Below are 26,593 nucleotides of genomic sequence, written 5' to 3'. Positions count from 1 at the left end.
CAGGTGTCGGTCCGTCAGGGCGTATAATGAGCGGTGTTCGTGCGTCACGGTGCGCTCCGGACTCTCCTCCCTGCCTGTCAGATGTTCAGCTCAGCATGTGATGCTCCGTCCGTCCTCAGAGTCCTGTGAGCGCTCAGTCTGGACCAAACACTCGCCCAATCTGCTCTGTGGATATGCTCATTCATCTCTCCGTGTATCATCCGACCACCGCGTTCATTTTAATCGGAGGACATCGCTGCAAAAATACCCACGGTAAGCAGGGCTAATTTTATAAATGCATGATGTAGACCGGTTCACTGCAGAAGTTGACATGCCTTCTCGGCGCAGTTGGGAATTTCTTGTATCCTGTATTAAAACAGCAGAGAAACTTTGATGTTTGAATCTTACTAAGTTGTCTAAATTTGAGCGCCCTGAGGAGTAAAACGCGCTGCTGTTTTAGGCGGAGGTCAGGAAACAAACGTGCTTGACCTTGGCTGTGTTTGGAAGTCGATGCTTCCCCTCATGATGAGCAAACATATCACCCAGCTGCAGCACATGTGCCAGCTGCTCTGCTCAGCGGGGCTCCGGTGTGACGCTGTTTAGGTCGTTCAGGTGTCTGATTTGAAGCAGTTTCTCTGTGTTCCAGATTCAGGATGAATGCCTTTATTCAGCAAGTTTCAAAGCCTCTGGCGAGGCAGAGTTTATAATCATAAAGTGGATCAACGATTAATGTAAACTAGTCCGGAGACTGTGGTATGAAATTTTCAAATTTGGATGCTTTCCTTGGGAATTAGCAAGGAAAAGCTTAATTTATGGAGTTAGCATAAATTAAACAGGAATAAACGGAGTGATAAACATTCAAACTTGGCTGAACAAGCCAGGGGTTCTTAAATATGGTTAAGTGAAGTTTATTTTTTATAATGTTGACTAAAATGAAAGCAGGTTTAATGCAATAACACAGTCAGTCACATTCACCCAGCTCTCTGCTCACTGCAGGGGTTTTGAGGCCACGCCTCCTACATGCACCGCGTTTCTCCATCACTTGCACAAACCTGGAAAACTGAGGCCACATATTTAATAATTGCTGCATACAGTGAAGTTCGTTTTGACTAAACTATTGGTGAATATTCATTGTTTTGGCATTGGTGTCTGGCCACGATAAGACAAAATATTTATATCTAACATTCTCCAGTTAATTCCCAATAAGTTCCCAATAAATTCCCATAATTTCCAATAAAGTTTCATTTTTCCAAATGAAGTTATTTTATCGGCCTCTGTCAAGCTTGGTGCAGCCCTGGAGAAACATCTGCAGAACAAGATTCCCAAATCTGATCTGTGCATATACTGTAATAAAACAACTGATAGGAAAAAAAAATATTATTTTTATTTTATTTTCTGTACTTGATAAGGAGCAGAAAACTCAAAACATTAAAATCGCCCTGCTCTTAATCCCTATAAAATGAGTTAAAAAGAATCCTCATTTAGTTGTCTGCACGTTTTTGTCAAAACAACAGATCAAGTTTCATGATCCTATCGGAAAGCTGCCAATTATCACTCATCTTACTGGATGTTATTGATATGTGATAGCAAAATTTAATTTGGATGAGATGAAGATTTCTCTGCAGGTCTGCTGTCTGACTGAAACTGTTGTGGTCCTGATGGATAAAATAATGATGAGGAACAAACACTTTCACTTTACAATTTGTAAAAAAAAAAGAAAAAGCCAAACTGACACCAGCAGAAAGCTTTAATAAACTCCAATTGAGGAGATTTGATTGTCATTTAAGATAAGAGGAAAAGGCTGATGGAAATCAGGAAGCGAAGCAGAAGGACAGAAACCAACAAATATTAGACACAGAGAAAGTAGAAATGAAAGAGAAAATAATAAAACTAATATAACAGAACACTTTCCAGAATACAAAAGGACAGAATAAACTAAAATGGCAAGATTAAAGTAAAAAAAAAAAAAGAAAAAACAACATAGTTGATCAAAGCAGGAACATAAATGGAACCTAAAGTACAAACAGCTGTGCATCTTAACATTTATTCTCAGTTTAAATCCAGATGTTCTTCTGGAGAACATCAACTTTTAGCTGCTGGGAGGTGATTGAATGTCATGACAGGAGATCCTTCTCCTGCACAGCTGTCAGCCTCTACAACAACTCTTTCAATAAATCGTATAATATGAGCTCCATTTCATTTCCTTCTGGGATTATTAACATATTTTTAATTGAACTACTAGATGATGCTAATCACGTGAAACATATAGGGGGCAGAGAAGTTGAAGAAAAGTGACTAGTTAGTAAAATTTAAGTTAGATGGATCAAATGGGCACAAAACTAATACAATACACAAGAAACAGAGAAAAAGAATAGAAAAACTAAGAAGAAAGCCATTATGTGACAGAAAACAAGAACCACAAATAATCCAAATACATAAATGGAAATCAATCATCATATCGATTATTCTGAAGATCAAGCAGATTTTAAAAATTGGCACATTCTACAGATTGCTCATTTAACCACATTACCTTTTGTATACGATATTGGAAGTACATCAAAAATGCAAACAAGCAGTTCAAGTCATTTCTTTTAAATGTTAACGTTTTATTGAGTAAAATTCAATAACATAGGATTAATTTAGTCAATTTGAGCCAGGTGGCACTTAGGGAGTTTTGGATGAAATATTTGTACAGTTGAAGGTGTTGTTTATCTTAAATTTAAAATTTATAAAAAAAAGTTTATACAGTTTTGGTTTAATTACTCCTCTGAATATTTTGCGTGTTTTTTTTTTAAATTGCCTTTTGCATATTTTAGTTAACGATTAATAGATCACTAAATTAGTTGCCGATTATTTCAATAATCGATTCATCACAATGAATCTGATGAATCATTTCAGCCCTAACGCCAACCCCATGCAGGGACATGGTAGTGGCAGCATAATGATGTAGGTCTGCTTCTCATCAATGGGGGTGGAGAAGCTGGTTGGAGATTATGTGAAAATAGATGGAGTTAAATGCAAGAGTAATCTTTGAAAAAAGAAATAGAAAAAAATAACGTGACTGGGAGACGTTGAGTTGTGTTGGTCTAACTTATAGAAACTTTGGATTTTCACACACAAAGAAAGAAAGCATCAGAAAAGTCGACATATTTCAAGGACGAGCTAATAAACGATGAAGGGGGAATAAGGAGGAACTTCGACTCTCATCACTGGCAGAGTTCATTTCCATTCTGGGTCGATTTGCTTTATTTTCCAGCAGGATTATTGGTTCTGTGAGCTGATGTGAGCCTGCAGCTGAAAGGATGATGCAGCTGTGGTTCACATTACATGTCTTGTGTACTGTAGAGAGGGAATGAATGACAAGTTGGAAAGCAGCACAGGGGAGGAGGGGCTCTGGTTAATGCGCCCAGGATTACCATGACTTGTGGATTATTGCATCAGCAGCTCATACTCACACGGGGAAAAAGGAAATCTGTTTTTATAAAGAATAACACATTGCAAAACATGTAACTTCCTGCTGAGAGGGTTTGTGGGGCATTTCAGGTCTGCCTCTTACGTCTATGGAAGACCAAGCCTACCAAAATGAAGAATATGTGGCTCAATAGATTTGTGACTATGCTAAAAAAATAAAAGTGAACAAAAATTATTTAAAAAAATACAAACTCAAAGAAACACAGAGGAGCAGACAGCAATAAATACAAAGTGATGACAAATTTAAAGGTAACATTAAATAGAAAGCCTTTTTAATCAGTGACGTAAATTGTTATAGTTATAAACAAATACATTAACATTTCCCACAATTAAAACAGTGTGTTCTATTTTTTTAACATATTTTATTCAGTAGCGATGTGGCCATAAGGCTTACTACTTAAGGTGGCTATAAAATTAAAGCGAGACCACAAAACAAGTAAAAAAATAAAATAAAAGATTTAACTGATCATTAAACACTTTTTGATTTCCACATCTGCATGTCAGTGTGAATAGGTGTTTACTATTGTTACTAAATATTGCTGAAAGCCACATGTGCCTGATGGGAAAAGCTGTTGGAGCTGAAGTGTTGGTAGCCAAAGATTGAAGGATTTCTTTTTTGTTTGTGTTGTTTTAAAAACGTATAGAATGCATTTCTTTGTCTGTATTTTAAAATCTTACATGTTAAACAGGTTAGAACTCTGCTTGATTATTTTTCACTGAACAGAGATTATTTACGTACAATAAAGTTGGAGATTTATGAAACGTTTATTGTAATTTTGAACACAAAAGGAGCATTTTCAATCCGTTTTTTTTTTTGTGGTATTTTTTAATTCTCTATTTTTTTAATAAGGCACATAGTGAAAGGTTTTGTAGAAATTGATTTCAGGGGAAGGTGGACGATTCTGCTACAGGATCTTATTTTAATTTCTGATTAAATGTTTTTCTGTTGGGAAGCAGGATGTGGGATTCACATTCACTTCTGTTGTTGTAAAAGCTTCCAGCATAGTGAAAAATTCACGGCAGAATTAAATCTTAATCACAGCAGATACTTACCTTCATTCCTTTCTTTTGATGAAACATCGTACAACGTTTACAGTTTTGTTCCAGAGGCTTATTAACCAGCAGAGGAGGCATGTGATGTGGATCAGGAAAACACACAAAGCATCATGTTTACCTCCTCCACTACTTTTGCATGACAGCAATCGTTCCCTGAAAAAGGGGCCGGGAAGCATGTTGCTGCAATGCTCCAGAGGATTAGAGGATTTGCAGAGTGAAAAAAAAAGCATCGCTGGAGCTAAGCTTTTCAAAGCAGGGAAATTAAACAGAACAATTTTCAGGATTGAAAACTTTGGGAGCAAAAACGTTACACAAGAGGAAGAATTACCCTGAACTGAGTTCATGACTTGCGAACCATTAGCATAACCAGTAACACTGTAAAGCATTTGAAGGTGGTTTAACTTGAAAATTAAAGTCCATATGCTGCCTTGAAAATGCCAATTCAGTCAAAGAGAAGATAGACTTTTGCTTTAACTCAGAAATTAAAGTTCATGAAGTTGATTCAACAGCAAGAAACAAGTTGTCTAAACTTTGTTCATTGATCTTGAATTGTGAGTTTTAACTGAATGCTGCGATTTAAATTAAAAATAATATTTAATCTCTATTATTTTCGCTCATTATCAACTTAAAATAATTTGACGTCTTGTTTCAAATTACATGTGCAAAATTTCTGAAAATTGCGTTAAAATAAACATTTGCCTTAATAACACACACGAATCAGATCAATGTAACATGCTTACGTCTCAGGATACAAAAACAAGCCGCTAAGCATTCTGGGAAATGGTTCCCACTCTTTTCTTTTTCTTTTTTCATTAAGTTTTAATTGCTAACCTAAAAACTCTAGTTTATTCAACTCTTTGAGGTTTTGTAATAAAAAGTTAACACAACTTTACTACTGTGGATTTATGTTTCACAAACTCACATTTAGGTTCAAAATCTAAAACTCACTAAATGTTAAAGGGCAGAAGATAGTAGACACAACTAAATGCTTCACAGTGTAGCAGCTAATTGAAGTCACAATCAAAGACCACAGTAAGGTAGAAGAAGCATAAAGGTTTTGTTGTTGAATTTGAACAATCTGTCCACTATATTTGTTCCTGCTTTTGAAACACATTTTGTGTTTCTGATTCTCCAGAACTGGAACCAAGTACTGGACCCTTCAGGCTCTTCCTCATATCTTCATCCATTCGTCTCTTTTCCCCACTCCTCTTCTGTCAGTAATTTCTCTCCTCCTCTCAGTTGCTACCTCTCTGTCCTCTTTCTTTTTCTCTCTGTCCAACCCCACGCCCCTTCCCGGACCGCCCCACCCCACCCAGCCTCCCCGATGCCTAAGACCGGCAAGGTGGTGCAGCGCGAGCAGAGCCATGAGCACGTCACCGAGTCGGTGGCCGACCTGCTCGCCCACGAGGAGCCTTTCGATTACAAGAGCAGCTCCCTGAATGTGGGAGCGGCCGCAGGGAAGAAGATCCCTCAGATAGAAGTTCCCGAGAACGACGGCCGGCCGGCGTGGAACAGCAAGCTGCAGTACATCCTGGCCCAGGTGGGCTTCTCTGTGGGGCTCGGAAACGTCTGGCGATTCCCGTACCTCTGCCAAAAGAACGGAGGAGGTGAGCAGGGCGAAAACGGTTAACACTGATTTACGAGAAGCACAGCGGAAGGAGGATTTTGCTTTTCGTTCTTCACCTTTGTTTCACCAGAAAAATCCAATTGAGATTAAAACTCTCCTTGCAGAACAGTCAGAGAAAAAGGTGACACCGCAATTAACTAATTAACTCAGAGATTAGTTGAGTAAAACATTTACAGGCAGATGATTTCTTTTCAAAATCAGTAAGAAAAACCTTAAAACATTTAGGTTACAGCACAGCTGCTGCTTTAGGGCCACGATTTTCTTCAAGAAAATGGAGCTGAAAACTGAAAATGTTTCTTTCAAAGTTCAGTTCAGATTTCAGTCACAAAAACTATAAATAAGTTCTCACAATGTAGAGAACGTCCTCCTTCGTATTCGTAAACAAATACGAAGGAGGACGTTCTAATATGTCCTTATAAATAAAAATATGCTAGTGATAGAGAGGCCAAGGTCGTCCATCTAACCCAGTTTTATAATGTGAAATAAAACCTTTTTAACCTGCTATGAACATTTTGGTAATTGTTCTACCCTTTTATCTAGAATGTCTTCTTTGGACAACAGTTTTAATTCATGAGCTAACAGTGGACTGAATGTGATTATTAGTATTTATCTATGGTCACAGTTCATCTCAGTTAACTGCAATTCAGATAAAGTTCAGTTCAAATGATTTCATTCAATTTATTTCAATTCAATGTAGCTTCATCAAGTTCAGGTTACTTTTATTTAAATATATCCACTTTCCATTTCCAGACAGTTCAGGTAAATGTAAAAAAATTAATATTTTAGGTGTGCGCACATACACACCTAAAGACAATTAGGAGTATTTTCAGTGAATATATAACAAAAATGCATAGCAAAATGTGGAAAAACTGAAGTGCCGTGAGATGCTCTGTATATGTGTTATGATATTCAATCCAGAGCAGATGTAGTGCAATCGCTGTGACCAAACAGCAGTAAATGACAATGCAAGTCAATTACAAAGAGGCATCAGAGCATAAAGCTCTAATTACCAACATATTTCAAACCTCAGCAATGCCTGAAGATGTTGGTTTGCAGACGAGTATGGAAACAAATCAAAACAGACGAGTGAGCAGTGCAGCTCTTAATTTGTGGAAGATGAGATGTTGACCTGATTTAAGTTTTCTTTCTTTTTCTGCTCCTCCAAATCTATCTGATCAAATAATTATTTTTGGATGAAGATCTCAATTTTTTAGGAAAACTATGTTGACTGCTTCTAATAATCCATAAGGAAATCATATTTTGAAGCAATACTCATGTTAAAATGTAGATAATTTGCAGATGTATGCTACTTGGCTTCTTGGTTCCTGTGTGAAGCTGAAGAAAGTCATTCAGCAGTTCACCCCAGAGCTCAGCCATCAAAAGCGGCTCATCGCTTTCATTCAGAGCAGAACTGCCAAGAGAGCAGCTGCATTGTGCTGAAAAGGTCTAAATATAGCCGCACTATTGATTACTACAGCTGGCAGGCAGGCAGGCCGGGCCGGGCCGGGCCGGGCAGAGCCGGGCCGGACTGGGCGGAACCGATCCTCCTGTAAACAGGAGCTGGAGGAAACGTGTCGCTGTAACTTTATAGGCTTTACTTTGGGATGCATGTATGTAACCGGAGGCGTGAACTGTGTCTTTTCACTATCAGGAGCAACATCTTGGCGTAACGGACCGACGGGTTGATGCTTTAATTGTCCCGACTGTTTTCAGCTCTGCTGCTTCTGTCTGATTTACAATGAAAGCAAACAGTTTAATGCCTATAGGCTCAATTTATTTCCTCAAAGTGGTCTGGTTGGGAGTCTTGGCTGGCCGCCATTTTTCACGTGTAATTTACTGTCTGTATTCTACTGTCCCATCGTGCTTTTTCCCCTCTCATACATCGATCTCCCTTTTTAAAACATTGTCCATCATTTTGTTCCTTCTTTCTCTCCATGTTTGACTTCTTGTGTTGTGTAAAACATCTGTGTGGGGTGAGGGGGCTGACTCTGTTTTAAATTCAGGATGAGGAAATATATTCAGTTAAAGAGGACCTATTATGTAAATTTCACATTTTGTAAATTTTTCTGCTTCTATTTGGGTCTCAGCTGTTTCTAAAAACAACCGGAGCAATAAAAAATACTCAGTTTTTTTATGGCAATAAGTTATTTTTGGTTTCTGAAAAATTTGGCCTTTCGAAAACCAAAATCAGTGGGCGCTGAGCCGTTACCTAGCAACCTAAGCAGAGCTCCAGTCCATTTGGTCAGCTGGATTTACTGCTGTATACGTTGTATAATGGCTACTGAAAAAGACAAGCGTTTGTTATTGCCTTCCCATCTAGAAGTCAGTTGTTGCATTCTTGTTGGTTGGGCAGGAGGCCCTACTTCTGCTTTTCAAATACGTACATTTGAATAAGTGCGTGTTTGTTTGCAGACGTTTTCTCATGCGACTGTAAAGGTTAAATTGGGGTCATAGGCAGCAACTTAATAGGATTTAAAGTGACAGGAGGCCTTAAACATCTCATTCTGAGCTAAAAATAGGCAGAATTAACCAGACTAAAATCTTGTTATTGAATAATTATTTTGTACAAAAAATGTAACAAACATGTTTTATGTAGCAGACAGACCTACACTAACCTGTTAAAGAAAGCATAATAGCACACCTTTAAGCAAACAGGGAAATTTAATGAATAAATAATTTTTAAAACCCATTTTTCAGGGCGTGCTGTGGTGGCGTAGGGGATAGTGCAACCCACATTTGGAGACCTTGAGTCCTCGGCACGGCTGTCGCGGGTTCGATTCCCGGGCCCGGCCGACGTTTGCCACATGTCTTCCCACTATCATATAAGGGACACTAGAGCCCACAAAAGACCCCATGGTGGGAAAAAAAAAAACATTTTTCTGTCTTTCAGGTGCATATTTGGTCCCTTATTTCATCCTCCTCCTCATTATCGGCATCCCGCTCTTCTTCTTGGAGCTGGCTGTGGGTCAGAAGATAAGACGTGGGAGCATCGGAGTATGGAACTACGTCTGCCCACGTCTCGGTGGGATTGGGATGTCAAGTCTGATGGTACCCATGTTTTTCTTTTTTCTTCAACAGTGAATGATTCAGATGCATGTATGATAAGGATTTGGGAGTTTATGTTTTCGTATCAGCGCTTAAATCCTGAAGAGGAACAAATGCTGAATGTGCAGCTGTGAAAGTATAACGAGACAAAGCTCAGTGTGATTTATGAGCATGTCCCTTTTCTGCATCAGTAAGCATTTATAATACTTACAGCCAAGGTAAAAAAGAAAGAAGGCTTTATGCAACCAGACATGAAATTATTGAAGAAAACCATAACCGATTATTTAGTTTTCAAATAAATAAAATAAAGAGCATTTGGTCCTTCACTGCTTTTCTTAGTTGAAGGGGAAAATAAGAGCTTGGAGCTGCCATAATGAACCACTTCAAAGCCTCATGAAGGGGAACACCATGCATAAAAAAATCTTAAAATTTTTTATTTTTAATTAAAGATCAAAGCTTCTGTAGTGTGGTATAAAGATCAGTCCAATCAGTGACATGGAGTGTGCTTATTTGGAGGGAGTACAAAAAATGTTCTATCTAAGTTTTCTGACATTTAGCAAATAGTATCAATAACTCAGACTAAGAAAAGTTTGCTCTGATTTAACTTCACTTAGTGAGAAAAAAATGTGTATGTAGATATATGGTTTCAATTGTAACACGTGTGCCTTCATGTAAATCAAATATTGTAAATTTTGTCTGCTTTAAATTGCTGAGGGACTCACCAGGTGTTCTCTATCGCAGTAACTAGTGTTGCAGAACAAAGCACAAATAGACCTGCAGGGGTCGTCACACTGATCATCAGATCATCAGCATGCGAGAGCGGCCGAGTTAAAGCTAAAGTCTCAGTTGTTTGCTTATCTGGAGCAAACAGCTACACCATCGGTCCTGGAAGGATTATAAGGCAATGAAAACAAAAAAGGAAGAAAACTCAAAGTTGTTGCAGCGGGAATGAGATTAGGAAGATGAAATATTGTCTTGGATCTTCTCGACTGGACTTACGAGCGAACAGGATGACAGTCCATCACAACACAGAGAAACCAGTCCCACCACAGGAAAATTTAAAGTCATCACTTACCCAGAAGATGGAGAGAACATGCTCAAAATTTTGGACAATGAAATTTAAGAGCTACATTTCTGACATAATGAGCTTTAGTTAGCATGCTAAATATTTGAAACATTGAGATAATGTGTAGCTAAGAGAACATTTCTTCTCTTGGTCAAACTAATGCCTTCCAAACTTTTGTTGCCTACTTACCACATATATATATATATATATATATATATATATATATATATATATATATATATATATATTATTTATGTGTAGGTTATGGGCAGGTGGTCCTTAAAGGGGACGTTTTATACAAAATTCCCATTTTTGCATGTTTTTATACTTTCATTTCAGTTTCAGCTGTTTCTCAAAAACAACCCAAGCGATTATAAAACACCCAGCTGCTTTGGAAATAAGTTAAAGTTTTTTGATGTCTGGAAAATGAGCCGTCAGAAACTCCCGACTGTTAAGTCAAGGGGCGGCGCTGAGCCGTTACCTAGCAACCCTGGCAGAGCCCTCCCACGTTTCCCAGCAACCCAGTTGGAGCTCCAGGACATTTGGTCAACTACTTTCACCGCTGTATGCTCTCTACATAATCTTGCTGTTAACTTATGAGGAAGGCGGTGAACTCAACTGATTAGTTTTTGACAAGTTCCACATGTTAAGCGAAACCAGTCCAGACGATTAAAATATGAAAATGACCGATAGAAAACCAACAGTGTGCTCAGCTACCAGAGACGGTCAACATACCTGCATGCCGCATGTGTCTGTACGTATAGGAGCTCCCTCTGTGGTTTGTGGACGTCACTCATGTGTTTGAGAATGCAAGGCAGCCTTTATTCAGAGTAGCACGACTAGCAGTGAAGTTGCGGCTATAAATACCTCAGAGAAGATCGCTGCTGAAAAGAGAAGACGTTAATTATTCATGCTTTCCCCAACCTTATTTAGAGTCTGAATGTCCTTGCTGGAAAGATTGTAAGGAAGACTGGCAGCAGCTTGGGACGTTTACATCCTCCTGCCTCAACTGAATGCTGTTCTTGCACTGCATAGTTATTATTCTGCATTAAAATGTTGAATATCTATCTATCTATCTATCTATCTATCTATCTATCTATCTATCTATCTAGGTTTGTGGTTTTGTAGGTCTCTACTACAACGTCATCATTGGTTGGAGCATCTTCTACTTTTTCCAGTCCTTCCAGTACCCTTTGCCATGGAGCGACTGTCCGATTAGAAAGAATGGGACAATAGCCGGTGAGTGACGTCAAATCTCACATTAAAACACACACATATGTATTTCACTGACATAAAGGGGTTTTGAAGGTCGTGGAAAACACAGCGGAAACAGAGCAAAGCTGAAGAAACGCGAGCAAAAACAGTGACGCTAATGAAGTCACATGACTTCCAGTAGTTACCACAGAATATGAATTTTATGATCAAATTGTCGTGTCTGGGTTGGAGAGGAAATTCTGACAAGGATAATAAAAGTCAGATTTTATTACCACAGTAAACCAAATGTCACTAAAAGAGCGGCCTCTATAAAGCCAGTTATTACGTGGTCGTTGCACAGAAAGATGCTAAATGATAAATAATTAAAAATTAAGAATGAACTAGTCAGTGCAGAGGAGAAGACAGTTAAATTATTGTCTAATATTTGAAACTGATAAGTTTTTCATTTAAATGTTGAAATATCATGATTTTTAAAATATGGAACTATAGTTGCACATTATAAGGACTCCACAATGATTAACATCAACTTAATCATTGAAGTTTCAAAATGGGAACGTGAGATAATTCAGCTCAACAAGCTACAGTTAGCAACAAAAGCTAATAATTAGGTTTTCTCAATTTTTTAAAAATGTTACATTAGATTTGTCTCATTTCAGTGCTTTATGCATCTATTATTAATTGCACCCACACTCTGCTATGTAGCGCTTACACCAATGTCAACGTCAATTTCCTTTATATACACTGGAGGGAAATAAATGTGGGTTCTGCAACCACAACAAACTCAGTTCAATGTGTACATCACTGTTTTTGAAGAACAACAAAAATCAGACAGTCGTTATGCAATCCATTCCCCTTGTTAGCTTAAAAGCTAAAACTAAACAAGAAATGATGCCACGCATGGTATAAAGTGCAAAACAAGCAAAAGATATTTTTCTAAATGTTGCTATGTTTGATTTTAGTGTTTTCCCTTCAATAACAAGACGGCTCTTGATTGACAATCCCTTTACTGTTAATTTTTATCTAAGTTATCTAAACAGGGTCATTTCATGAGTAAACATGAAGCCTGTTTGACTCAAGGCACAGTCAGCATTAGACACCCCTGGTGTAAGAAGCTTAATGTCACAGCTTTGCATTTTTCTGTCAGGAAAATACCAGAAAGGCAAATGGACTCAGAAGTTCAATAGATTAGCGGTAATAAAAACAAGAGCAGCAAATAAACACCCAGCTCAGGTATGACTCAGCAAAGCTGGGCTACTGACCGTAAACCAGGGGAAATAGATTCAGCTGCTCAGAACGAGAAGCAACGTCAGCAAATTTAATGTTTCACAATCCTTTCAGGTGACAAATCTCCAGTTAGTGTCACAAATACAAACACTAGGCTTGATCAAATGCATCAAACATTGACGTGGAACCTTCTTGTTTTAGAAACAGTGTATTCATGTTTTTGATTCTTCAGCAGCCAGACACCGACGCGCCAATAACCAAACTTCTTTCTTTTTTACTTGTTTATTGAAAAGTGGCCTCTGACCCCTGCCATCACTTTGGTCATCATAAACTGTAACATACAAGGCTTAGCAGGGGTGCCTGACCGACAGGGGGCCCATCCATCCATCCATCCATCTTCTTCCGCTTATCCGGGGTCGGGTCGGAGGTAGCAACTTCAGAAGGGAGGCCCAGACTTCCCTCTCCCCAGCCACTTCTTCCAGCTCCTCCGGAGGAATCCCAAGGCGTTCCCAGGCCAGCCGAGAGACATAGTCCCTCCAGCGTGTCCTGGGTCTTCCCCGGGGTCTCCTCCCGGTGGGACGTGCCCGGAACACCTCACCAGGGAGGCGTCCAGGAGGCATCCTGGCCAGATGCCCGAGCCACCTCAACTGGCCCCTCTCGACGTGAAGGAGCAGCGGCTCTACTCTGAGACCCTCCCGGATGACTGAGCTTCTCACCCTATCTCTAAGGGAGAGCCCAGCCACCCTACGGAGAAAACCCATTTCAGCCGCTTGTATCCGTGATCTCGTTCTTTTGGTCATGACCCAAAGCTCATGACCATAGATGAGGGTGGGAACGTAGATCGACCGGTAAATCGAGAGCTTCGCTTTTTGGCTCAGCTCTCTCTTCACCACGACGGACCGGTACAGCGCCCGCTTGACGGCAGACGCTGCGCCAATCCGCCTGTCGATCTCCCGCTCCCTTCTTCCCCCATTCGTGAACAAGATCCCGAGATACTTGAACTCCTCCACTTGGGGCAGGACACCCCCCCTGACCCGGAGAAGGCACTCTACCCTTTTCCGGCTCAAGACCATGGCCTCAGATTTGGAGGCCAGGGGGCCCTTCACTATTTATTTATTTATTTTTTGTTCATAGAAATTAAAAAAAAGGGGCCCTGTCAATTACAAAATTAATCATATTGTGTTTTTGAAGATTGTTTTTAGCAGTGCAAATTTAACGTTCCCACTCCCAGACCCAAAAAACACATATTTGTCCTGAACCCCCCTGGATTTGCATGAAATGGTTCGTTCCTGCTTGGAGGCTTGACGGTGACGATGTTCAGCAGCAGAATGGAAAACAAGAACGACTGTGGCTGTTACTATGCTGCTAAGAAAAGTAATAAAATCAGGTTTTAAAAAATAAAAATAGAGAGGGAGAGAGAAAGAAAGGTAAGAGTGTAAGACTCTGTGAGATTACCAACCATTCAGCATAGTTAGCTGAATGGTTGTGTTTGCATCCATTTCACTAACATTTAGTAAATTAAGGAAAAAAATTACCAACATATTCCTATATTGAACTTGTCCTTTGTACCTTTTACCACACTTAACAGATGAGTCAGTCAGCAGCAGCTCTTGCCCACTGCCCTCCTGACCCGTTCTCTCCTTAGTGAAATTAAAGCTGCAGTATGTGACTTTTATATAAATATTTTTTTCACATATTTGTTAAAACTGTCATTATGTTGTGACAGTATCATATGATAGATAATCTGTGAAAAATCTATTTCTTCTGCCTTCTCTCTAGAAACAACCAATCAGTGGCAGGAGGAGAGTTTTAGTGCTGTCAATCACAATCTCATGTGGTGCTGCTCATCCTTCCTCCCCCTCGCTCTGTGCTATGCTGCAGCTAGTTGTGAATGCTCAGTCTAGTTAGCATAGCTCCCAATAACGGCAGATAAATGATTTCCTGTAATGATAAGTTGTTTTTCCACCATTAGCACATTTAGCAGTGAGTGAATGAAGTTGATTGACAGCGTTAAGACCCTCCTCCTGGTTCTGATTGGTTGTTTTTGGTCAGAACTTTGCATTACTTTAGCCAGCAATAGGAGCTCAGGGAGCAGGTGGAGGAGATTGATTGTTTTCACAGATTATCTGTCTCATAACAAACTGTCACAACATGGTGACAGCTTTAACAAATATGGAGAAAATATATGTTTTATTAAAGTTGTATGCTGCAGCTTGAATAAAATGCAACAACAGCATTTTTGAGAAGTCTGGATTGCTTTATGTATATTTTACGCGTTGCTTTTGACTGCTGCTCGTGGGGAGAGGTTTTTCAGTAATCTAAAACTAATAGAAAAAATTTAAGCAACCTACTTGTATACTATTGGCAGACTGTTGGATGTAAAATTCATGAGCAGTAAATATTGTACTAGTATCAGTACTGAACCAAAGAAAGCAAGGCAGTTGTAAGCCTTTAAAATTGTGATGCTTTTTATGGGTCAAATCGACTCAAAAAATTGTAACAGCAGCTGCGTGAGGGGGCCCAATCTAATTTTTTGTCAGGGGCCCCAAGATTCCTGGCAGCGCCCCTGAGGCTCAGTATTAGCAAACGAGCATTGCAAATAAGCCATTCTTGCTGCGAGCTAAAATAAAAAAAAAAAAACATTTTCCTAAATGACTAGAATATACAAATTATTTACACCACCGTTAAATAAAACAAAGAGACAATTATTATTTTCACAATTAACCAATACTTACGAGCAAATCTTGTCTGAATTCCACGACCTATTCGGTGTTACGTTCCTCCATCTTGGATCTATTTTCTGATTTTTTTTTTTTTAGCGTCACAAAACATAAGAAAATGTCCACCAGGGGGCGTTCTAGTGCGATTTTCAAACCTTGCTGGTCCACCTTAATTCACAAAAGGCAGCACAATCTGTAAAGGACATATTTACTTGCTTTTGCACAGATATATTTGGACAACACTGCAAATTAATTTTATTATTATAGGGAAATATAAATATGTGTGTGGAATGAAAGCAATCTCTGGTGGTTCATGCTCTGCATGTTAAGCCACTGATGACCTTGTGTATCTCTGAGAGGTGTTAACTATGCTGGATGGTAAATTGAAACATGAGCAAACATACCCAGCTACAATATATTTTCAATTATCCATCCTCTCCTCGGCTTTTTTCATCAGAAACAAACCATCTTCTATTTCCACACCTGTTTCTTTTCCAAATAGCTTTTAAAACTTCTCATTCTCCCCTTGCTGTGTCCAGTTGTGGAGCCAGAGTGTGACAAAAGCTCAGCCACTACATATTTCTGGTACCGACAGACTCTGAACACGACCAGCACTATCGCAGAGAGCGGCGGCCTCAACATCAAAATGACCTTATCTCTGCTGGTGGCCTGGATAATTGTCTGCCTTGCTGTCATTAAAGGAATCGCCTCTTCTGGGAAGGTAGTGGGAATGGAGAAGACATTAGAAAACTTCAATGTTCTTCATTTCATAGAGTGCATTTTTCTTCTGCAGGTGATGTACTTCAGCTCTCTTTTCCCGTATGTGGTGCTCTTCTGCTTCCTGGTCAGAGGTTTAATGCTCAAAGGATCAGTAGATGGGATCGCTCACATGTTTACTCCAAAGGTGAGCCTGATTAAATGATGTTACCTCCAGAAACTACCCACCGGTCAAGTAGCTCCTAATAATCACGCCTCGTCTCTCAGCTGGAGAAGATGCTGGAGCCGCAGATTTGGAGGGAAGCAGCCACTCAGGTGTTCTTTGCTCTGGGTTTGGGGTTCGGAGGCGTCATAGCTTTCTCCAGTTACAACAAAATAGACAACAACTGCCACTTCGACGCTGTGCTCGTCTCCTTCATCAACTTCTTCACCTCAATTCTGGCCACGCTGGTAGTGTTCGCCGTGCTGGGGTTCAAGGCCAACATCATGAATGAAAAATGTGTTGCAGAGTAAGTCCAACACTCACTCTCAGCGAAAGAAAAACCGGAATATGAACACAATGTTTCGATTACGTCACATAAAAACGTTTTGTTGTGATTTCCAGACATTATTTAGCTGCTTAAGCTAACTAATTTTCAATTTGCTGTTGCAGTATGCTGGTTGGGTACTTAATTTTTGTAGAAACTAAAAAAAAAGAAAAAAGAATTGTGTTTGTGCTCCATGCTGAATTGAACACAGAAACGTTTTTGATAAATAAATATTTACAAAGTATTATCTGGAATAGAATCCACTTGCACTGTACTTTTGATTTTGATCATATTGGTCTGTTGCAACACACCGTTCAATAATACACAAATAAATAAAAATACACCAAGTAAAGCAACAATGCAGCCCAACAATCCACATAACAATATATCAATGCATATTTTAACAAAATACACAGGCAACGGCGCACAAAATTGAACAGCCAGTAATTTAACAAAATTACATTTTCTATGTTCCCCAGTTAAGCTCAACATCAGTCCATACTGCTTAAACAGCACAGTATGGAAAAAAAATGTTCAGAAAAGATTGTATAAGAATAGAAAAGTAACTCTAATCCATTACTTGTAAATAAAATCCCTGTTACAGACTTTAAAATGCTTTACAAATATAATGAATAGCCTGTTATTGATCATTTTTCTAAGACTTCATTAAAGATTTCTTCGTGTTTGGTACAAACAAGGTGTTCTTTGAGGGTTTGGGTTTTCTTTTGTCAATAATTGACAAAAACCAATCATTGGCTTTTGTCATCTGGACTGAAAACATATTTTCTGTCCAGGTGTGGCTAGTTCTTGTTGAGCTTCATATCTGTCATTAGCTGTATGTTTGCTACATTATTGTTCTACTTTTCAATGTCTGTAGAAATGGAGAAAAGATCCTGGGATACCTCAACTCCAACGTCCTGAGTCACGATCTCATTCCTCCTCACGTGAACTTTTCCCATCTCACCCCATCAGACTACGCTGACGTGTACAGCATCATCAAGACGGTAAAGGAGGACGGCTTTGCCAAGCTGGGTCTGGAGCCCTGTGTCCTGGAGGACGAACTCAACAAGGTGAGTGTTTATGACACACTGACAATCTTCTGACCCACAGCATGAACAGCATCTCATTGCCTGGATCGTCTCTCTGTAGGCCGTTCAGGGCACTGGCCTGGCCTTCATCGCCTTCACGGAGGCCATGACCCATTTCCCAGCATCCCCTTTCTGGTCTGTAATGTTCTTTTTCATGCTAATCAACCTTGGCTTGGGCAGCATGATTGGCACCATGACTGGCATCACCACACCCGTCCTTGACGCCTACAAAGTTCAGAAAGAGCTTTTCACAGGTACTCCCAGCTCTCCCCACCAACTTCCTGTCCCAGCTCCCCTCCTACTCTCTCACAAACTCTGAACTCAGCACTTATGATTGATTAAAATACATCCGGGAATAGCCTGCATTAAGCTTTGTATCAACGCTTCACGTGTATTGAATGGTAAAGCATTAATAGGATTTGGAACCAGTAATGGGCTGGAAACCAGTGTTGATATTTTTCCACATTCCTCTCAGAATAGCTCTAATGTTTCCTCTTGTCTGTGTGTTGTTGTTTTTTTCAGTGGGCTGCTGCGTTGTGGCCTTCCTCTGTGGGTTGTTGTTTGTTCAGCGTTCAGGAAATTATTTCGTCACCATGTTTGATGATTACTCAGCCGGTTTGCCCCTCACTGTTGTAGTGATCCTGGAAAATGTGTCTGTCGCTTGGATTTACGGCACTAAACGGTAAGGCTGTGAGTGTGTGATTACAGAAAGTGCTTTACAAAAGTATTTATACACACTGACTGACTTAAGGTTATGTTACAGCCAAAACGTTCTAGCACTCTTTTAGGATTTTATCGCAAAGTATAGCATAATAATGACATAAATAAAAATTTTTTAGAAATAAAATTCAGTAATTTTGCAATTCCTTGCTTGGATACCCCTAAAGTGCAATTTGATGGAGGTAAATACAGGATAATCCAGAAAGAAAACCATGTAGAGGTTGCAAAAGTTTTAAGTTTTACCTTCTAGCAGGACAACAACCCAGAATTACAGTGGGATAGCCTAGTCAAAGCCCAGACCTAAATCCTGCTTATAATCTTTGGTAAAGCTTTAAAAATGCCATTGACCATCTAATCTGAATTTGCCAGAGGTTTTTTTTTTTTTACAAGGGTAAATATGTAAAAATATCCTTGTCTCGATGGTCACTGTCACCAATAATTGGCTTTTGTAGTTTTTTGTCATTGCCTACATTTTATTTTATTTGCGCTATTTATTTTATAAAATGTAGATTTGTCAGATATAAATACATGCCACATTTTTCTGATTTTATTTCTAATAACCTTTAAAATGACGCTCCACTTTGTGTCAGTATATTATGAAAACTTCCAATGCAAGCAGATTTAAGTTCAAGGTCAAAGGTCAAAATTATTTATATAGCATATTTCCAACAAAGTGCCGTACAAGTAAATAAAAACTTTAAGACTCTTGTTATTAAATAAGAAAATGTGGTCAAAAAGGGTCCTAATGTTTTTGAAGTAACTTTGTGTTGCTTGTCTTGTGTAATTGCTGCTGTCATCTTTTTGTCAGCTTCATGCAAGACTTGGAGGACATGTTGGGTTTTCGACCGTCTATAATCTACTTCTACCTGTGGAAGTACGTCTCTCCTCTTTGTCTCATCGTCCTCATCTCAGCCACAGTCATAGAGATGGCCATCAGCCCACCTGGATACAACGCCTGGGTTCAAGACCTGGTCAGTTTATATGTGTGGGGGGTTGGAGGTTTTCTGTGAGTTTTTTCAGTTAATTTAGTCCCTGTGTTTTCCCAGCTGCCTCTCCTTCCCCTGATTCATCCGTCATGTATTAAAGCTCACCTGTATTCCCTGTTCCCGGTCCGATCCTAGTCTTTTCTGCATTTGCTGTCTTGTCAAGCCGTGTGCCATCATCATACCACTGTGGCCTTGCAGAGTTCCTGTTCGTGTTGCTCACCTGCGGTTCCTGGCTTGGTTGTACCTTAGGATGTCATTAAACTCATTTTTGCACCTAACCTGGGTCTAACCCAGGGGTGGGCACTCCTGGACCTCGAGGGCCGGTTTCCTGCAACGTTAGATGTATCTCTACTTCAACACACCTGAGTCAAATAATGAGGTCATTAGCAGGACTTTGGAGAACCTGACTGCACTTGGGAGGTGATTCAGCTGTTAGATTCAGGTGTGTTGGACCAGGGAGACGTCTAAGAGTTGCAGGACACCGGCCCTCGAGGACCAGGAGTGCCCCCCCCTGGTCTAACCGAACTAAAACATGCAGGATGTTGGCCCTCAAGAACCGACCTTGGGCACCACTGACCTACAACAACCACTTCATGACTATGTGTTTCTGTTTCTAACCCAAGAAAATCTCTATTAAGAGACCAAAGCTGCTTCATCGATAATGGTTGACAAAAAGCTTTTATTCTGTTCCAGAGATCACCAACAGTAAGAAAACTACTGGTGTTATTAGACTCCAGTTACGCTTTTTGTTGGTTGCTGTGGTTTGGTGTTTGGGTCAGTGCCTTGGCAATAGTGAGAGAGGTTCCTCAAGCTGTTAATTGTTGTTTAGCTGTTCTGTGAAAGGTTGAGGCAGGTGAGACTTTCATGCAAACGCAAAGTCCGCAAATCTTCAAGCTAATGAATCTTGTTGGAGTCTCCTGACTGGTGGCTTTAGGAAGAATGCTCCAAATAAGGAACTGAATGTCATTGATAGAACTTGCCAAGACATTTCCTGGTAAAAACCATCCCCTTGTTTTATGCTTTTCTTCGTAAATAGTGTCTGTGCTCTTTGCTATTGAGAAACATTTCCTTCCTGGGGGCGTGGACTCTGTTGAAGTTAAAAATTTTACACAATTATGTTAATGTTAATTCAATGTGTCTGTGCCCAAAACAGACACATCCTTTGCTGCTGTTGCTAAAACTACAGGCAGCCTGTAATTCTAAAGCAACACAGAAAATCTAATGGCATCATTTACAACTTTGCTTTCTATTCGCTGATTCCAGTTGAATGGCAGAAATCCCAGATGGAAAGCTGAAGGGAGATGAGAATCAGGCAGAGTTGCGTATGAGAGCGGTGGCCAAACCAGCCATGATGATCATTTGAAAAGAAGGAGGAGTAAGAAATTATTCATGAAGTGGATGTTAAGAATAGAAAGAGTTAACAGAGGAGAACAATAAACATGGATGACTCACTGGATTGATTTTTTTTGTTGGAGCATAACTGAATCTGCACTAGGAGTGCTTTCTATAGCACTCTGGAGGAACTTTATCATAGATTAGTGTGACAGAAACAAACTGAAATGACTTGGTAACCGATAACTTTACAGGTTTTTATTTGTAAAAGATTTTTGAAAAGTATGCATCCTTTTTGTACCGGTTTACAATTGTGTGCCCACAAAAGGACCCACCAGGGGGTCTTTTTGTGGGCTCTAGTGTCCCTTATATGGCAGTAGGCTGACAGGAAACGGGGATGGAGAGAGGGGAAGACATGCGGTAAATGTCGCCGGGTCCGGGAATCGAACCTGCGATGGCCGCTTTGAGGACTGAAGCCTCCATATGTGGGTCGCGTTATGCCCTACGCCACCACAGCACGCCCAATGCTGTGCTTCTTTTTGTGTCTTTCCCAAAAAATACATTGTAGTAAAAGGCTGTAAATTAATGAAATGAGAAAAGTTTTAGGATTATGACACGAAGTGGAGCTGTTCTATCTTTAGAAGTGTAAATATTTCTCCTTGTGTTTATTTGAAGCTGTACATGTCTATCCCTGCAGGCTCAGGAACGTTTCCAAAGCTACCCGCCCTGGGCTCTGGCCATGTGCTTCGCTCTCATCATAGTGGCCATGCTTCCTCTCCCAATCGTCTTCATCGCACGCCACTTCAACTTGATGTCAGACGGCTCCAACAAGCTGTCTGTCTCCTACCGTAAAACCATGATGAAAGACATCTCCAACCTTGAGGAGCAGGACGAGGCCAGATTCATCCTCGGTGCCAAGCCCGGCGACACGCCGTTGTCAGGTGTAGCCCGCAAACCCTACGTGACTCCTGCAGGGAACAAATCTGTGGATCCCAACTCTCTGTCTCCAAATGTCTGCTACGGTACGAGCTACCAAAACGCTGCGATAAGTCCCACGACACCAACAACGCCGCCTACACCTCTCACACCTCTCACACCTCTCACACCAGAGTCAGACTCTTGACTTTCCTCTTACTAAAACCAATCCAACATGCAGTTTAGTTTCCAGCCTTTTCCCTGCTGATATTACAAAACCTTCAAAACAGCGATTTGAAGCGTGTACAACACAGAAAATGTAGGTTTTCCTATAGAGTATACCCTTCAAAACACAGTTTTCTTTTTGCTTTTTGATCAGATTGAAGCCATAGACTGGGTAAAACAAGGTATTGTTAGTCCAATATGCAGTGAGTCTAAAATGAACACACACAAAAAAACATCTAAAAACAAACTACACTTAGTTTTCTGAATGTGTGTCTGTGTGATATTAATATAAGGCTGCTGTAAAGATGTACAAATCTGTTTCATTCAAACCCAAAGCTTCAGGATTTTATGTAGCAATCTTTGTTCCGTCTGTAAATATTGATGTAGCGTTAGAGAAGCCTGTAGATTTTACTACGTGGAGATTAAAGCACCAATGTCATTCTCCATCACACACACACACACACACACGTTTCACATTATGTAGAAGTTAATCGTTTTAGATTCTCCACCAAAGAGTAAAAACAACAAAACACTTGAATTCAGGCAGAGAATGTGAGACTCACGTGTTGAGTTGGAGTAAAAGTTTATTTTGTTAATTTTATTTTATTCTCATGAGACTGGAACACAAACCTGTTTGGTATGTTTTATGTGTGTGGAAGAAAGGCACAATATTTTCCTGTTAACTTAACGCTAATCTGAAGTTTGATTGATGCTAGAAAATCACACGTGTATATTTACAATTTATGTCCACAAGTAAATCACTGATTGTAATTGTCTTATTGGTAAAGAGACGCACAATTCAAAATGGACTACTATCACTGACAACATCTTCCTTTCCACTTCCTGGCTTCCCTGGTAAAGATGTGTGAAAAGCTACAACATTTTTAAATCTCTATTGTAGCAACTTGATTTTACAAAAAAAAAAAAAATCTTTGAGAAAATAATTCTTCGGTTCCTGTAAACTTTTTCAGCGTGCGCAAAATCATTACCTCTAGAAAATAATCGTGTGTGCTGTCATTATTGGTAATTTATTGCAATTTTTTTGCAATAAATTTCTTGATCAAAGTGTCTAAAAACTTTAATTTCGATATAAATTTGACATGACACAGAGGTGCTGTGATTTGTAGTTGGACCCGAATGCAAACCTCAAAGTGGCAGCATCACGGTGATGGTTATAGAGTTAATTAAAGAGAATATTTAAGAAAACAAGAGAACCAAGAAAAACGGAGTGAAGGCAGAAAAAACATGATGGCAATCAGGAGAATCTGGTAAGAAGCTGAGAGGTTTTTCCACCATGGAGGGTTAATGAGCGACGCCAGGTGTGACGAATCAGGAGAATGTGATGCAGGTGGGAGAAAAAACCTGATTATATAAACTGAGGGAACGTGAACGTTGAATACAGAAGTAAACACAGGAAGCTGAACAAGAGCACAAAATGATCTACTGAGCACAGGATATGAATCTAAACCAAAATACAGAGAGCAGAACACAAGAAAAAACTAATAAACTAACATTAAAGGAATTAACTAAATACAGGACAGCCTTAGTGAAACATCAGATATAAATAAACATCAATACAGATGTTGCCAAGACTCCATAACAGCTGTTTATTTTAAGGCTTTAGTACCCACATTTTCCAGGCATGCCAGTATCTGTGGAGGGTCCTGTACGTCCCAAACAGCACAGAGGTCGAATGTGAAACGAAAAATAAAAGCACAAACTAAAAATGATAAATCATAAGGAATAACATTGTAAAAAATGGACCAAAACACAGAGGAACCTGCAATGTTAAAGCCCAAATAACATTAAGCTGCCAGCTAATAGCATGAACTGCAGAAAGCCTTAGACGGTTCAGCTGCACAACCATTACAAGCACGAACATGCAGTCTTCTGTATATTTGTAGAATATTAAACCTGTTTAGTTTAATTACATTTAGGTACAGTTGTGACCATTGTACTGATGTTAAAGTTTTTAATTTTTTTCTACACACTGATATGAATTAATTGTTAAAATAAAGCACATCTTAGTTCATGTTGCACATTTATTTATTTTTCTATACAATATTCAAAACACAGGTGTTAAATTATAAATGGACTATTTATTTTATTATGCCGTATATTTGCTGTTATATTTGAGCGACGATGAACAGAGATGAGAACATAGGATATATATTTTCATTTTGTTTGAGGCTTCTGTGTATTTAAGCATTTGTCCGTGTTATTTTTGGTGTTGCTTGTTGTTATTAGCTCTGGAAAATGCTGCTGGATATTAACGCTGTTGAGGTTTCGTCACATACGGTGGGCCGTGTGAGGCACCGATATTCACCACTTGTCCACGGGGTTTCAGCCACACAAGCAGTCAAATAGTCTCAAAAAAATGTAAGTCATTTCTAAATTTTAACCCAGTAGCAAAGAAGCCTTTGGATTGGAAGAATAATAGGAGTAAGAGTAAATATGACAGAGGGGTTCTTTCTCAACAGGTATTGAAATGTTCTGCCACCTAGTGGTGGGTCAAGAAACAGCAACAGTCTCATTTTCATCTTGTCAAAAATATTTTATGGTTTGTGATCAATCTCATGTGACTGCTGGCGCGGCTGTAAACCCTGCGTCGTGTTTTTGTGTGTAGTTTTACTTCACATGAGTCAAATTCCTCCTGCTGTGTGTGTGTGTGTGTGTAGGTGTGCGTGTGTGGGTGTGCGTGTGCGCGTGTGTGTGTGATGTAAGCATCCAAATCACCAAACTATTTTGAAGGTTTTTATTCATGTGAAGTATAGCAACATCTTAGCAAGTGACAAAAGGTAAAACAAAAAATGAATGTGACTGAAGCACTTTGTTCACCAGAAAGCAAATAAAGTTGGTGTTTATTTTATTAACTATAGCACTAAATTTAAGGTCAGTGTAAAAGCAATATCTTGTCATTTTAACAGCACATCAACTGTGGCTGAAAGGACACACTGTAAGAAATTAAGACTTGAATGTGTGTGTGTGTGTGTGTGTGTGTGTAGGTTTATATTTATACATGTGTGTGTTTGTGTAGAGTTAGACTGGTGTGTGCAGGGCCTTACTGGGCTCACACTTCAGGTGTTTTCTGTACTGGAGACACTTTAGAAACATCCCTTTACAGACTCTCTTTGTTTCTCCTCAGTCGTATGGATGAATGATTTACAAGTGGTGTAAAACTTAGAAACATAGCTATATAAAATGTAAATAAAGAGCAAACGTACCAATGCTGTGTTTGTTTCTTTTTACATCCAACCTGTGGCCATAATGGGTCACTACAGCTGGGAAGAAATTAGCTTTTGTAGTTTTTGGAGCTGCACTCATTGACTAATTAAAACAAATCTGATCAAAACGAGAAAACACTTTTAAATCACTAGTGTGGTAAATTAAATAACTGTGGAAATGAGACAACTCTTCCTCAAAACGACGGAGAGGTCGTACGCCTCGCATCAAGCAGCCCACCCTGGAACGCTCTGGGCGCCAAGCCGAAGCAAAAGTCTCACACTGCAGATCCGATGAGACGACTGACAGGGAGAACCCCTCACCCGGACAAATCGGCGTGGCCGGCTCTGAGCCGAAACCCACCTTCAACTTCAACACCTGCTCCACCGAAGAAAAACAAACAAGCAGCTGCAACCAAAACAGCTCCACCGACTCCGTTCCCAAGGACAGAGCGACCAGCCCAAACCTCAAAACATTCTGACACTTTGGGAATCCCACTGAAAAACAGATTTTCTGCACTCCAGCCTGAGCCTCTGAGTGAAACCTCACTTTCAAACATCAACAATGAGGCAAGACCAACACATCCACCCCCCAGGCCCTAAAGGACAAAGCGACCACCAGGAAAACGAAAGGTACGCCAAAAGTGCTTATTGTTGGAGATGAATCAGTCACGTTTGCAATCCCAAGAAAACCAGAGTGATTTCTTTTCCCGGTGACACTGTGTCTGATTTAACTCGCAAAGTTCTCTCTCTAACCACCAATCAGCCAGATATTGAGTGTTTAGTTGTGCATGTTGGAGCCAACGATCTGGCAACGCAGAAATCTGAGATTCTGAAAAAGGATTTTAATATTCTTCTGAACACTATGGGAAAATTAAAAATGAAGTTATTTCTCAGTGGTCCAATTCCATCACCTCAATGGGGAGATGAAAAACACTCCAGGCTGGGCGTGATAAACAAATGGCTGATTAAAACCTGCTCTGCCAGCTCAGTGACCTTCATCGACAACCTCTGGATCTATTGGCAGCGCTTTCACCTTTTTTGGAAGAGGCGGACGCAATCTTAATAAACATGGGATAAAGATACTCACTGCAAACCTTTTTTATTTTATCAACAAGGACAACAACAACAACAAGGCTCAAGGATGTCTGACTAGGATGGAACCCTCTGCGTATCAGGAGCAACACGCTCCAAAACAAGCTGATACATCGACTGAAGACGGAGCGACTGGTTCCCTTCCTCTTTCCCTCCCTCTCTGCTCACCCACTCATTCACAGGATTCACAAGACACCTTTGGAGAAAAGTCTTCTGGACCAGAGTTTCTTAATTTTACAGACGGAATGAATCAACAGGTTCTACTTGGGACGTCTCTCCTTAGCACACATGTAACAGACCTCTTCATAAAAGATTTTAAAACACAATTGTCCCGACTAAAGAAATCAAAAGAAAGATTAGATTA

General features: G+C 39.8%; 1 protein-coding gene across 2 annotated transcripts; it reads left to right on the top strand.

Moving 5' to 3' along the window:
• On the top strand, nt 1-26,568 carry LOC122834624 (sodium-dependent neutral amino acid transporter SLC6A17-like). Of its 2 annotated transcripts, XM_044123209.1 has the most exons (12): nt 126-252; nt 5,642-6,113; nt 9,024-9,181; nt 11,357-11,483; nt 15,943-16,124; nt 16,197-16,307; nt 16,388-16,629; nt 17,525-17,717; nt 17,797-17,989; nt 18,258-18,417; nt 19,264-19,426; nt 21,471-26,568. In XM_044123209.1, exons 2-12 carry the CDS (start codon nt 5,831-5,833, stop codon nt 21,894-21,896), a joined length of 2,238 nt encoding a protein of 745 aa, XP_043979144.1. In that variant the 5' UTR covers nt 126-252; nt 5,642-5,830; the 3' UTR covers nt 21,897-26,568. The 2 variants fall into 2 exon arrangements, with proteins under 2 accessions (XP_043979145.1, XP_043979144.1); XM_044123210.1 differs by lacking the exon at nt 5,642-6,113 and having other exon boundaries at nt 1-252.
• The last annotated feature ends 25 nt before the right edge of the window (nt 26,569-26,593 follow it).

The sequence above is a fragment of the Gambusia affinis genome, linkage group LG07, assembly GCF_019740435.1.
Source record: "Gambusia affinis linkage group LG07, SWU_Gaff_1.0, whole genome shotgun sequence".
Taxonomy (NCBI): Eukaryota; Metazoa; Chordata; class Actinopteri; order Cyprinodontiformes; family Poeciliidae; genus Gambusia; species Gambusia affinis.
Note: the sequence above shows the minus strand (reverse complement) of the source record. Positions and strands in the feature narration are given on the sequence as shown.